This window comes from Astyanax mexicanus, chromosome 6, assembly GCF_023375975.1.
Source record: "Astyanax mexicanus isolate ESR-SI-001 chromosome 6, AstMex3_surface, whole genome shotgun sequence".
Lineage (NCBI taxonomy): Eukaryota > Metazoa > Chordata > Actinopteri > Characiformes > Acestrorhamphidae > Astyanax > Astyanax mexicanus.
In genome coordinates, this window is record NC_064413.1 from 34,715,109 (window position 1) to 34,729,783 (window position 14,675).

The 14,675-nt window shown below is 36.1% G+C and overlaps 2 protein-coding genes across 2 annotated transcripts; both read left to right on the top strand.

The window, feature by feature from the left end:
* The first annotated feature begins 229 nt into the window (after positions 1-229).
* LOC103024027 (tRNA selenocysteine 1-associated protein 1) lies at positions 230-3,914 on the top strand. The gene is made up of 7 exons (XM_007249594.4): positions 230-339; positions 1,317-1,414; positions 1,502-1,601; positions 1,807-1,859; positions 2,117-2,270; positions 2,440-2,479; positions 2,588-3,914. Exons 1-7 carry the CDS (start codon positions 316-318, stop codon positions 2,710-2,712), a joined length of 594 nt encoding a protein of 197 aa, XP_007249656.3. The 5' UTR covers positions 230-315; the 3' UTR covers positions 2,713-3,914.
* A 1,473-nt stretch (positions 3,915-5,387) lies between these two features.
* On the top strand, positions 5,388-13,646 carry stx12l (syntaxin 12, like). The gene is made up of 10 exons (XM_007249592.4): positions 5,388-5,706; positions 7,273-7,389; positions 8,407-8,476; positions 8,887-8,986; positions 9,069-9,206; positions 9,612-9,652; positions 9,856-9,961; positions 10,238-10,310; positions 10,465-10,547; positions 10,653-13,646. The coding sequence occupies exons 2-10, from the start codon at positions 7,308-7,310 to the stop codon at positions 10,743-10,745; spliced, it is 786 nt and encodes a 261-aa protein (XP_007249654.2). The 5' UTR covers positions 5,388-5,706; positions 7,273-7,307; the 3' UTR covers positions 10,746-13,646.
* The last annotated feature ends 1,029 nt before the right edge of the window (positions 13,647-14,675 follow it).

Sequence of the window (14,675 nt, forward strand, 5' to 3'; positions counted from 1 at the left end):
ATATTTGACATATCCAATGGGACTCCCAAGTTTACAAAAAATATTATTATTATTATTATTATTATTAGTTGTTGTTGTTGTAGTTATAGTTAAATTAGTGGTAGCACTAACACATCTTTCTATAGCTTTTTTGGGCTACATAATGTAGAATAAACAGTAGACTCTTATCAAACTGTTATAAAAGCATTTTGTTTTTCCTGGTTCGCTCCAGCAGGTGGCGCCAAGCACCTCTCCGGGTGATCCGGGACTTCCTACAGAAGAAGCGCCTTCTGAGCTTTCAAACAGCAGACGGACACAAACAGGTCTCCTGTGATCATGAGCTGCTTGTGGATGGGAAATGTAAGTGTGTATTTAAGGGACGATTACACGTATTATCAACAGCTACATTTCACTTGAACTCCCTTAGAGAAGTTTTAATTTGTTAAGAGTTAGATCAGCAGTCACAGTAAACTCTGTGCAGTCTGTGGCTGTGCAGTTCTGCTAGCTGTAGAGTCATTTATTTACTAACTAACTAACTAACTAACTAACTAACTAACTAATTAACCGCTCATAAATTCCCTGTGAAACAGTTTTTAGTCTGCTAACCTATCATTTCAGCTTCAGCCATGGTGTTTATAGAAGAGCAGTTTGGGGCTACTTTGTTTTGTAAAGTTTCTCACTAAGCTGCAGAGGAAGTTGTTCTGGCTATTTTGGGAACAACAAACGAACTGGGCGTCCCACAAAGTTTTGGACCAATGTAGTACAAATGCAATCTCTCTGGACCTATTTCCTGTTTTAAAAACTGTACACTAAAGCATCTTCTATTTAGTCCAGGCCCCTTGAAGTAGCCTTTATCGGTGCTGTGTAGTCAGTTCAACCATTCCAGAAGCTGTTAACCCCCTGACCACAAATATCTAGCTTTATATTATAGTATTATAAGGCCTACTATTGATGAACGTCTATTTTCTGTTCTGTATTTAGATAATAAGGCACATTTTAAATGACGATAGTAAGGAACAGGAGTGCTTCAGTTTATTTACAGTAAGCTTAGATTCCCGATATTTTAAACAGCATGGTTAGCAGCAGCTCTTGCCATGGTTAGCAGCACATAGTGCTAGTAAATGCAGACAGAGCTACACAGGGACCAGAAGCCAGGGCACTATCAGCGGCTAATGCTAATACTGCTCTAGCTTTGGTGCTGGAGAAACTTCACTGAAACTCCTGTATAATGCTGTATTACAATGGAGTGGGAAAATTACAGGATTATTCACTTATAAATACGGTATATATTATTTATTTGAGTATCTTACTTTTATTCTCTTTTTCTTTGTTTAAAGCTTGAGCCCTACATGGATGAACAATTTGTGTCCCGTGCTTTTGCCACCATGGGAGAGCTGGTGGTTTCTGTAAGGATTATTCGGAACAAAATGAACTTGTAAGTTTATGATTAAATTAAATTTTATTTAATTTTCATGTGAGTGAGATGAGCATTGCTAGACTTTATATGGTGGCTGTATTGCAGGGCTTCTTCTGGTTATTGTTTTGTGGAGCTGACAGATGAAGCTACAGCAGAAAGATGTCTCAGAAAAGTCAATGGGAAACTTGTTCCAGGGGCAATGCCGGTACTTTATCTGCTTCCACTTTAGCCCCAGAACAACCATGTCAATATAAATGTGCATCATGTTTTTTCTGAATGCTGTTCTTCTGACCTAAAAAATACCCAGTTTCTGGCCTCTTTAGACCCTCTGCTTATGTTTCAGTACTATATTAAGTAGTCCTAAAATATCATCACTGTACAAATATGTTAAAATATTTTTTTCTTCTCAGCCCAAAAGATTCAAACTAAATAAGGCAAATTATGGGAAACATGGAGCGAACAGGTAGGCATTCTTATACTATAGTATTCAAATTATATTATCACCTGAGTAAGTCTCAGAAAAAAAAACTGCAATAAATTTTGATATTGTAAAAATGTAATTATTATGAGAGGTATATGCCCCAGTACGTTTTGTTATCATAAGCTATTTGTGTGTGTGTATGTGTGTGTGTTACAAATGATTTATTGATTAACATTAATAACAAGTGTCCAGGGCCTGGTCTATCCATTTACATGAAATATTGTTGCTTATTTTCCCAGAAACAAAAGTGGGTGCTCTCAGCCCTACCCCTATGACCAGAACCAGCATTATCAGCAGTACTCTGACCCTAGCTACTACTCAAGCTGGGGATATGATCAGAATGCAGGCAGCTATGGTGGCTACAACTACAGTTCATATAACATCTGTGACCAGGTATGTTCTAACGTCAGATGTAAATGGATGTCATTAACAAAAAAAAGTTAAATTAAATAAAGTCTCAGTCAAGTTAAAACTTTTGTTTGTAGTATTATATTCAAAGTATTGGTCACTTTTTTACTGTGGGTATCTTTGTCTTAATATGTGGTGTTTCTCTCTATTTTAGGACTCTTATACCGATATGCACGAAGATGGGGGACTTGAAGGTAAGCATGCTATCAGTTGTGTTAAATTACCTGTTGCCTCAAGAGATTTAGAACATGTACTATTGTTGAATTTTGCCAATGACAGCATTTTTCTTACCTCTTCTCCAGAACCTACTGTGGACTTAGATGTGGTGGCAGTGAACAGGCAGTTCCTAGAAGACAGTGAGGAACTCTATGATGCCCTCATAGAATGTCATTGGCCTGCTTTGGACTTACCTCACTCTCCTGAATAGACTAGTATTTTTCTGATGTGAGTGAGGACTAATGCGCTGATACACTTCAGGAAAGTGCTGTGATGGTGCAAAAATGAAAGTAGGGCACATGTAATTTTGAAATGGATATTTAAACTTAGTTTAAATAGTGCCTATCAGAAATATAAAGGGTCCTTTAGTGGGGTTCATGAATGGCAGTGCCCCACACAGGATGTTGATTCACAATTTAAAAATGGATGAGCCGCAGATGTTCTTGATTGTTATTTTAACTAACCCTTTTTACACTCATAGCATTGTGCTTATTGATTGATTTGTAAAATTATATTTGGATCATTCCATTCTGGGAATGTTTGGTGCCCCTGGTGTCCCTTTTAAAAGGCTTAGGCTGAAAAAATGAGAGCTTCTACAACAGTATAATGATCCAAACATATCTCATGAGAAACATAGTGAAACTTCTGAAATGACATTTGTCCACATTTGTGGATGGATTTTTAAAAAGCTGTGCTGCAAGACAACCAAAGAATATATCAAGTCTAGAGGCCTTTAGCAAAGAAGGGTGGAGAAAACAAGGACTGAAAAAGTGTTAGCTGGCTTCAGGCTGTGTTATTTTTGCACAGACAAATAAATGATTATGTAATATTATGAAAGAAACGAACTTGCTTAAGATCATTTATTATCAATTTTAAGCCTGCACCTTCCCCCAATATAATTTGATATTTGCAGACAAACAGGTATTTAAGTCACAGTATAATTGACTACCTTTGTTACCTCAGTTAATCATTAGTTTGACAGGTAGGATATAATCATCTTCTGTAGGATTATAAGAACAATCAAATATGGGCCTCTCTGGTATTGGAAGGATGGATTTCTGCACAGGTTTTGTGGTTTGACACTTTTACCTTTACTTAATTCTCAAAAGCAAGTAAAGTTAATACTTAACTGGTACACACCCTTTGTCAGTTAGAGTAGCTCCCATTGTTTCACTTCTGTAGCACAGAATTCTAAATACTGATGTAAATCTACTTTAATTTATTGTCATGATCTCATCGTTTTTGCATCAGGTTTGTATAATTTTAACTGTCATTTTATTTGCTGACTGTCAACAAATCAATTGTGCTGAAGATTGTGAGTTATTGCCATTGTTTAGAAGAATCTACACATATCAGACTAACACTTTCATAAAACAAGCAAATAATAAAAAAGTGCTATTTTTATTCTCTTGATATTCCCAAGTTTAAAACTTATTTTTTTTTTTAAATTTAGGTTGGATAAGTGAGGCTGTTTCCTAGTTTTTGGCCTTATATTAAACTACTTTTGCCATTCCGCATACTGTTTAAATACAGAGAGGACAGTGCCTCTGAAAATAAGCAATGTGTAAAGAAATTAGTGTGGCTGGCCTTTCACTTTTTGTGGCGTATTTTAGTTAGACAAGTTAGTTAAAGGGACAATACATGTAACACTTAAGAAATTACACATGCAGAAAAAAAATACAAAATTGTGATCCACCAGTTTAGTCTCATACCTGTAATAAAATACACCAGATTAACCTTGTATTGACTAAAGGAGAATGTACTGAAAAAAAGAGGAGTTACAAGAACTTGAAAGCAACAAGAAAATGAATTAACAGTGTGTTTTTAAGTAAATGTAACTTGTCTTATGTTACTTAAAAATATACGTAAAATAAATGAAATGCTCTGATTGGCTGAAAGCACTCTTACGTGCAGATTTCTGTGGCTCAGCTGCGGAATCAACTTCAGTGACAACCTAAGTGTAACTGACGAAATGCAAGATCAAAAATATGTGTACTTTAGTACATGGAACCGTACAAGTGTACAAGGAGGTCAAAATGGATGTATCAAAGTCAAAAAAGCATACATGTTGGCACATCTGCAAATAGTGCTAAATTTGCTTAACTAAAGTCTCAACACAGCAATCCTACCTCTAACTGCTGGTGTTCAGCATTGCAAAAACAGCATCCAACGCCCAAATACACCTGAAATACAAAAAAAAGCCTGTTACATTTAGCTTTTGAGCAAAGATCACACACTTACACCATGAACAATTTAAATAATTAGAAAAACAGGCAAAAAAAAATCATTCTGTATTAATGATCTTTACTTCAAAATATTAACAAATGCAAACATGTATTTTAAATTTCCCATTTAAATATGTGTGCCACAACTGTGAGCTGGTACAACTGGCACCTTAGGGGGGAAAAAAAGAAATCTTACTTTCAGCTTATGTATACACTGATGCACCTGTAGTTAATAATGGTGAAACGTTTAATACAGAACTACCCCAAATGGTGCTTAGTTTACTGTTCATGTCAAGCACTGCAGACTTTACTTACAATAGTAACAAAATTGCTGTTGTGTCATATATGTTACATCATGATTTTAGGATCACTGGATTTATCTGATTAAATTATGAAATTGGTTTCAATATTCAGAAATGAGTCTGGGTTTTTATGGGTTAAATATAATAATGCAAATAGAATTTGTAAAAAGTAGAAATGGTGAATTGTTTTTTTTTTTATTTATTGCAGAACTTTAACCACATCATGCTCAGTAAAATAAAGGTAGACCATTCATTCATAATAGCATTCCTTACACTGCAGGATTTGGCTCTGGGCAGAGGTCATGTGAGTGAAACACTGGGCTTGACATCTATTGGAGTCCTGTGAAAGTCATGAGACAGGCACGATGCTGGGGTTTCTATACACACAGGGCTAGGATAGAGGACGTGGTATCCTCTGTGCTTGTTTAGGATGGATATATAGGCTTTTTTTCATAGTTCAAGACAGGGGAAAAGTAGAGTTATTCCTCAGTTAGTGTCTGATATATTGTATAATATAAAGAACAGGGTAGAGTGGTGTACAGAGAGCGCGGGGTTGGTAGTGGGCGCTGCTGGTCTGTGCGGGTTTGTGGAGCGCGCTGTGTTTAGAGTGAGCGGCGGAGAAAGGGGCGGAGCTTCAGCGGCGGACAGCAGCACACAGCTTCATCACCACAGCAGAAAGTAAGACATTTATTCTCCCTTACTCGATTTAAATCCGTTAAATTGCTTAACGTATGTCTCATTCTGCGATGCTTTATTGCTCTGGAGCGTGTAGAAACTGCTGTCAGCTGGCGGCAGTGTATGAGCGGACTGTAAACATCAGTAAGGCTGGGTTTGGGCTGAACAGGCTGAGCTCACTCTGATTAAACCCAGTCTAATGCGACAACAACATCAGCTGATACACGCAGCCTGACGCCTGGTCCAGGCGTTAATTCCTGGTTTCTGATGTAACGCTGCGTGGTTTATCTATGGTTAGATAAATAACGTGGCCGCGTGTCCTTGATCAGATGTGGGTTATCTGCTTTAACCACAGGCCTAGTCCAGAAAACGGGCCACCCTCACTCGCTGGCGCAGGTGCAGAAACTCCTGATATAGTGGAGCTACATAGTGGTGCCTTACATGAAAATAAGGCCTATCAATGATACAAATAAATAAACATTTCACACTAAAATCAGCTATGACATTTTACCAGTAATAATAATAGAGATACACATCTATAAACTTCTATAAATCCATTCTGACTATGAGCACATATACATAATGTAATTTTGACTTGTCATACTGTATGTTAAATAGTGATCTACATGGAATTGTCACTCTCATCTAAAAAATCCAGTTGCAGGTATCTATACTGTATATTGTCCTTGCAAATGTTCACATGCACCATAGTCAAATTACATGTTATGACATTTTTCAATATTATTTGTTTTGATACAAAAGTAGCATTTGCACTCTCATTTTCTTTTTTTCTTTCTTATTTAATTGTTTATTGAAAAGGACACAGACAATGTACTTGTTTACAAATCCTTCAGATCAGTAAGTATGGTTAACAAGTTTACATATTATTACATGAAGACTAGCACACGCCTCCTTCAATACATGTGAAGTCATTGCCGAGTTGCCAGCGTGCTCGGAGGAAAGCACAGCAACTCGGTTCCAATACATCAGCTCACAGATGCCTTGTGCTGATCGACATCACCTTTTGAAGTGATGTGGAGAAAGAGCGCCATCTACACACCCAGAGAGAGCAAGGCCAGTTGTGCTCTCTCAGGGCTCCGGTAGCTGATGGCAAGCTATATGGACAGGATTCAAACCGGTGCCCCAGGGACTCTTATTGGTGTAGCACAGTATAGTCACCCAGACCAGGAATTGAACCCTAGTCTCCCATTATGTGGTAGCTACAATATATGTACATGGTCCTGGTAATATGACTTGCTTTGTATACAGTATCTGTGTATCTGATATATTATTAAAACCAATTAGAGCTGATATCTGAAATGATAATTTCCTTTACTAAAAACTTTTTTTTTTTTTACAGAGATCCCTCATTGAATTTTTTTACCAGTAAAAAACTGAGTTCGCACAGCTTGCTGGGCAGCTAGGCTAATAAAAGCCTTGATAATTTAAAACACATGACAGCCTCTAATCCTCCTGCAACTATTTGTGGTGGTCTTAGAAGTAGGGGACTTAGCAGCAGCCATCGTATTCCCAGTGCTTCTTACATGTTTTGATGATGATGTTTTGTAGGCCTTCACTGTGCTGCTGTTACTACAGAAGTCATCATGTCTTACCGCACCCAGCCACGAGACTTCAGCAACCTCATACAAACATGCAGCTCCAACATTCAGAAAATAACCCAGAACAGTAAGTGATCCTTTCCCTGACATTCACACCACACCAGAAATCTTCTATGGAGCCAAGGAGCTAAGTGACATTAATACAGAAACATGTCCTAAACACCATCGTGTCAGCATAATATATGTCTACTGTTACAGTACATTATCCTATTATTCTCTGAAAATATCTAGCATAAATTTAGTTAGCAGATTTTTCAAGAAAACCACAACATATGATAAGCATTCAGCTGCATTACCTTTTAATCAGGATCAGGGTCTGGGTCAGGATTAAATTCCCCAGTAATTAATCCTTGGAAGCTGTTTATTTTGTACTGTGGCAACAGAGGAAAAGAAATAACAACAGTGTATAACCTCTGAAACATGAATGTGAAGAGTTAGATCAAGGTGTTCATTTTTAGTTCTCTCAAATAGCACTTTTATAATTTGCATTATTATTGTGGTTGCTATCTAGATCATATTATATGTTATATACTTTAATTTGGTGAGAGCTCATTAACATGATTGGTATATTAACTTCATTTAAAAATGTATTTATTTAGGATCTATATTTTTAATTATGTTCCAATTTAAATGTCTGCAAATTCTTAACAATTTATTGTTCAGTAATTCAGTAAGACTGTAGTTGCATTATTATGCAATTACATTGTTATTATATCAGTGGCATAAAAGAGCCTTTTAAATTACTATAATATTGTCTTTCACAATTATTTCTCGGACAAAATATTGTCCAAACAAATATAATTTTGGTGACAGGCCTAATAATTACAAGTGGACATTCTGTTCAGGATTATTTAGATAGTGTAAAAAGGGTGCTGTTAGTGCTTGACCTCTGTAGTATTTGGGTCTAAGCATGTAAACTGACATTGCATGGGACTCCAGGGAACTGTGTTAGCTTGTTGGAAATCAGGTACAATACATCACCTTCAAGAACACTTCCCTCGCCCAACAATATTGGTGATAAATATGAAATGTTACATTTTCTGTACATATCCCCCAATCATTTTTCCTTGTCTTGTGTGCTCAGCTGGCCAAATCAAAACCATGCTGTTCCAGCTTGGCAGCAGACCAGACACACCTGAACTTCAGGACAGACTGTGAGTCAAACCTGTCTTCACTGCTAGAACATTCATCCATCATCCAGTTTATCTAGAGCCAATTGGAATGCTCAGCTAGTCCCTCTGGAAATACACAGCCTGCACAAGATAATTTTGTGAGAGCGTGTCCCAGTTATGATTTTAAATGAAGAATGAATCAGGGACAATGGGTCTAATTTCCCCACGAGATACATGTGCTCTGACTAAAACGTGTTTATGATAATTCTCTAATTTATATTCCACATATGTACTTTGACAAGCATAATGAGTTTTTGCAGATCTGTGTCTTACTGCATGAATCCCCAGCTTTTAACATGTTGATTGCACTGTGCCATTTGTTATCACAATTATTGTACCACAATTTACAGGTCTGCCTTTATAACTTGTCAGTATCTCTTTATGGTGCACAGTCAGCAGATGCAGCATTACACAAACCAGTTAGCCAAAGAAACCAACAAGCACTTGAAAGAACTGGGTTCTCTACCTCCACCTCAGTCTCCGTCAGAGCAGGTGAGCTTATTTCTCTAGTTTACGCTGGGGCAAGCTAAAGGTGAGCAGAGAGCAGTTAAACACATGTAGATTCTCCACACAGCGGCAGCAGAGGATCCAGAAGGACCGGCTGATGAATGACTTCTCTGCAGCCCTCAATAACTTCCAGGTGGTCCAGCGTCGAGCAGCTGAGAGGGAGAGAGAGTCAGTGGCTCGGGCCCGGGCAGGTGGCCGCCTGCTGGTATGTAATAGTGGACTCCACCTTGCTATTCATAATGACTAAGGGGCTAATTCCCGGACAAGGATTAGGCCTAGTCTTGGATGACATAGCATTTTGAATTGAGATTTTCTGTTCAAAGAAAAATATTATATACGACTAGGCTTAATCGTTGTAAGGGTTTATATCGACTTCTATTAAATGTTAAACTGTTTTTGGTTCGATTTTTTCCCCTTCTTTTGAAACGTTGCATTTTTAAGAAGATTCTTGCGTGACTGTGACAATATATCACTATTTTGGAAGTGACATTCAGGCCACAATAATACATAAATATTTGTAAATGGTATACATAAACTGTTATTTAAATTATTGAATTGTTTGAATCTAAAATGCAATCATTGTCTGGATGATTCCTTCATCTTTTTCTAGGTTGACGAGGGACAGGATGAACAACTTGTGACATTTGAAAAGTTAGGTGAACTCATAATTAGCATCTTTTCACATTAAGCCATGAATAATCACAGTCAAAACAGCCTTTCCAATTTTGCTATAAATTGCATGCATTATTAGGGATAGAATACATATTTCTATAAAATATAAATTTAGCAAATGATGGCCAATAATGTGAGCTAAAACTTTAGATAGCACTAGTAAAAATGTGCTGTTTGTGTAGGAATGAAGACTTGAGGCAAACACAGAGTCTGACAGAGGAGGAGCCCATCACAGAAGATGACCTGGAACTGATCAAAGAGAGAGAAACCAACATTAGGCAGCTGGAGGTAAAGTCTCCTTATCAGCAGAGTAAAACCAGCTTTGTTGAAATAACTCTGTAGGGTGCTGAGTTTGACCCTTTATGATTAATAAACTTTAAAAAAAAATGAATTAATACATTTGCAAATTAAATTAAGTTGCTAATTACAGTTTTAAATGGTAAGATCTAACAATTTGCAAAGTTAAAGATATTCTTTTGTGCATATTCGATCCCAGATGGACTGAATTCAATAAATTAATTGAAGCATGCACACAGAAACATAATTCATTTCTGCTTTTTGCAGTCAGATATCATGGATGTGAACCAAATTTTTAAGGACTTAGCAGTGATGATTCATGATCAGGGGGATATGATAGGTGAGTCTTTAAACCCATTTCTTCCCACGTGGTCTTTAAAATATTGTTTGCACTGATAATCTCCCATTTTAACAAATTTAAGATTTATTTTCCTGACATTTGTAAACTTCATTGGGCATAATAGCATAAAATCAGCTATGCATGTCCCACACAGACAGCATAGAGGCAAATGTGGAAAGTGCTGAAGTGCATGTAGAGCATGGAGCTGAACAACTCCAGCGTGCTGCTTACTACCAGGTACAATGACTGCAGCATGCTGCACATAAAATCAACTTAAAATCATTTTATTGTTGCAGAAATAATTTCACAATGCGTTAAATGTTGTCCTTTTGTCTCCTGCAGAGAAAATCACGCAAGAGGATGTGTATTCTGGCTCTTGTGCTGTCCTTGGTGGTGACCATTTTTGCCATAATTATCTGGCAGGCTATCAAGTGAGGTGATGCCATTTGTTCGATTTGGTGCATTTTACGATATTCAGTGTCGAATGGAGTGAGATTGGCTGGATGATTGAGCATCTTCTTTGATGTGCGTGTGTGCATGTGTGTATGTGTGCTAAAACTACTGTTTATCAAAGAATGAAAAGTTCCTCTTATTACCTAGAACACGTCTGGTAAAATGTTGATGTGCAACAGAAATACTGACCTAAATCTTCAAAGCATCTTGCATGGCCAGCAGCCCTTTCTACAGGTTACCATCATGATAGTGCTAGTGAAGTGAAGGTGTGTCCAGTTCCCAAATATTAGGCAACATAAAAGAGAGAGAGAGAAAATTATTTGTTTATTTATGTGTATGGGTGAGTGTGCACAAATGTGCATGTGTATGCAATACAATCCATATGTAACTGGACAGTGACAATTTTTGTGGTTTTGGCTTTGTACTCCTGTTCATTTGATCTGAAATGGAACATTAGTGATAGTAAGAATGTCAGCTTAAATTTGAAATATGACAACTGAATTTTTTAATACATACACTTTCATTGACATGCTTAGTTTTTTTCGGCTAGTTGTGAGTTGTTACAGAGCACTGAACATGCATTCCACTTACTGGACACAAGACTGAAAAATAAAAGCCTCAAAAATAAAGATATCTACAGATAGATATAGATAGCTAATGTCTGGAGATATTCATGGGTTGGAGATATGAATTATGATTACCAAAACTTAGTTCTCAAGCTGTCAAATTTAGGGTGTTTTCATGCCTAAAAGGTTCATGTGTTTGTTACATTGTCTACATTTGGTGCAGTAACCATGGCATAATATGTGGCCTGATTCACTGCTATAGCTACTAATGAGTCAGAGAATCTGAACCAAATAGAGTGGGTGTGAAAGCAACCTAAAATGCAAAAATATTGTTTAAAATATAGATTTTTTCAGAATAGCTCAATGTCTCATATATTTTACTGTACTAAAATAAATCAAAAGTTGTGATTCTTGTGTTGACTGTGTGGGGCAGTTACCCAGACTGAGCTTAAACCTACTTAGACATAGCTTTTTAAATGGAGATTGTCCTTTGAAAGGAAAATATAGTTTATGACTAGGCTTAATCCCTGTCTGGGAAACCAGTGTGTGTGTGTGTGTTTGTGTGTTTGTGTGTGTGTGTGTGTGTTTGTAAACATGGTTGTGATATTCTACTTCCATTTCTGATCCAGTGTGATGGAGCACAAAGCCAAAACTACTACAAATAAAATTGTTAATATCGATGTTTATTGCACTAATGGAGGTAATGCACATATTGTACATGTACTTACTAATACTCACTGTTTTTCCCTGTAATTACCATAACAATTACTGTATTTATACATAGTGTATTCTACTGTGGCACAATGTCTTTTTTAAGTGGTATGGTGTCCATAACGAAAGATCAAAGTCACTCCAAACCTGCTGCTGTTCATATAATGCAAGTACATATATATATAAGCTATGTGCTTTTACTGTAGCATCATACGAGTCTAAACATCCATTGAGACTCAGCAGGTCACGGGAATTAAATGTTTAATCTGAACCTCAGATTTGGTACATTTGATTATAATGTAATACCTGATGAAATATCAGATTATACTATTGCTGTCTGTATGTCCTATGAATAAGCATAGTGTTTCCACTGCACAAAGTGTATTTATTTTAGAAACCTATTTATTAATGAGGCTTTAGAATTGTTACGTTAATTTTTACTTTGTATTTCTCTTTATTGATTTTAGCAGTTCCTTTTTATTATCAGATGCTCTAACTTCACACACATTTATGTTTTGATTTGTTTAAACACATTTCCTGAATGCCTAAATAGTTTTGATTTATCTGAAGTTATAATTAATAGGTAAAACCAATGAATATGTCAGTTGTATCATACATATCCTGATGATTGCTGTTCTTACTGTACAAGTACACATTGCTGTGGAACTCTGACTGTTTTTATGTTAACCACTGGGTGGCACTCAGTGTACAGAAAAAAAAAAGGAAAGCTTCATTCATTAGTCCAATATTTACATAACATGTAAATGAGCACAGAAATCCTCCAGGTTTTAACCAGAGCCATTGCTGACCTTAGCTAAAATGAATTGTGTTGTGGTCTGGGACACTGGGACTTGAGTCTATATATTTAGCATATTTCTCCACAAAAGATCTTTCATTCTTATAGGTGTCCTTGACTTTATATTGCAACTATTTACACAATACCCATGGAGCATTGTATTAATTTGTATCTTTGGTCATTTAAGTTTAATGGGAACCTTCAAAATCCTCAGTTAAATCATTGCATTCTGTATGTGCTTGTTTTGTTTTTTAACTATTATTGTGATGCATTTAAATTATGATTGTATTTGTATTGCCTAGTTTTGCATACAGTCCTTAGATAACAAGGACCATAATGAATTTTTCATTTGAAGCCCCAAAAATGTCCTGAAAGCGACAGAAGACGAACTGCCACAGACATCTCCCCTGAGGACTGAGCCCATCACGGCTCCAAAAGAGTGTACTTAATATGATTTAAAACTTAATGTCACATTAAATTTGCATATTGTCTGACAATAGTCATAGTGTATAGAGGCTGTCTTACCAATATGCTTTATACATGTTCCTTGACTGCATAATGTAATCATTTTCAGGAATGAAATATGAAAATATGTAGTTGTTGTTAAGCAACATCCTTTCCCTTTTCCAGTTTCTGTAAGTGGACTGATGATTAGATCTGATGAATCGCAGTGTTGCCTTAAGCAGATTGTAAACTGATTGATTTGGTTTGTTACACATGGAAAATGCCACTGTCCTTTTTATTTTATGTTAAATTTGAGGTCATTTGATTTGTTTAAAACATTTATACTCCATTAAAAAGGAAGACTTCTCCCAGTGTCATCTGCGTGGTTTTTGAATATGTCATACGTTGACACTTGTATTCTTAAGTTGCATTTTTCTGCAAAAACCATGTACTTGAATTAAAGTAGAAATACCCAATGTAAAATATTCAAAAGTAAATGCAGAAGTCCTCCATTTAGATCTCCACTTATGTGAAAGTACAAACATATTTAGTTTCAAATGTTCTTAAACTTTAAAATTAAAAGTGCAATTTTATTTATTATGACCCTAATGTCCTATTTAGTCTAATTTTGGTTCACCAATCGCTTAGTAGAATGTCGTAAGGTAGTCTGATGCTGATGTCTATTAAATGATCATAAACAAAAAAAAAATTAAGGCAAAGTTTCCTACAGGTATAACTATTGCATGTAGTTTGTGAATATGCGATGAGTTTTCCTTTACTATACTGTACTATGTATATATATATTCTACTTTTTATGTTGGCATTTGCAATTTTTAAATTGTATAGCATTGAAGCATATGCTTGCACTAGGTATCTGCAGCTCTGGAAAAAAAATAAGAGACCACTTAAAAATTATGAGTTTCTTCGATTTTACCAAATTGAAAACCTCTGGAATATAATCAAGAGAAAGATGGATGATCACAAGCTATCAAACCAAGCTGAACTGTTTGAATTTTTACACCAGGAGTGTCATAAAATTCTCCAAAAGCATTGTGTAAGACTGGTGGAGGAGAACATGCCAAGATGCATGAAAACTGTGATCAAAACCAGGGTTATTCCACTAAATATTGATTTCTGAATTCTGTGAACTTTATGAATATGAACTTGTTTTTTTTTTTTTTGCATTATTTGAGGTCTGAAAGCTCTGTATCTTGTTTGTTATTTCAGACATTTCTCATTTTCTGCAAATAAATGCTCAAAATTATATTTTTATTTGGAATTTGGGTGAAATGTTGTCTGTAGTTTATAGAATGAAACACAAATGTTCATTTTACTTAAACATATACCTATAAATAGCAAAATCAGAGAAACTGATTCAAAAATTGAAGTGATCTC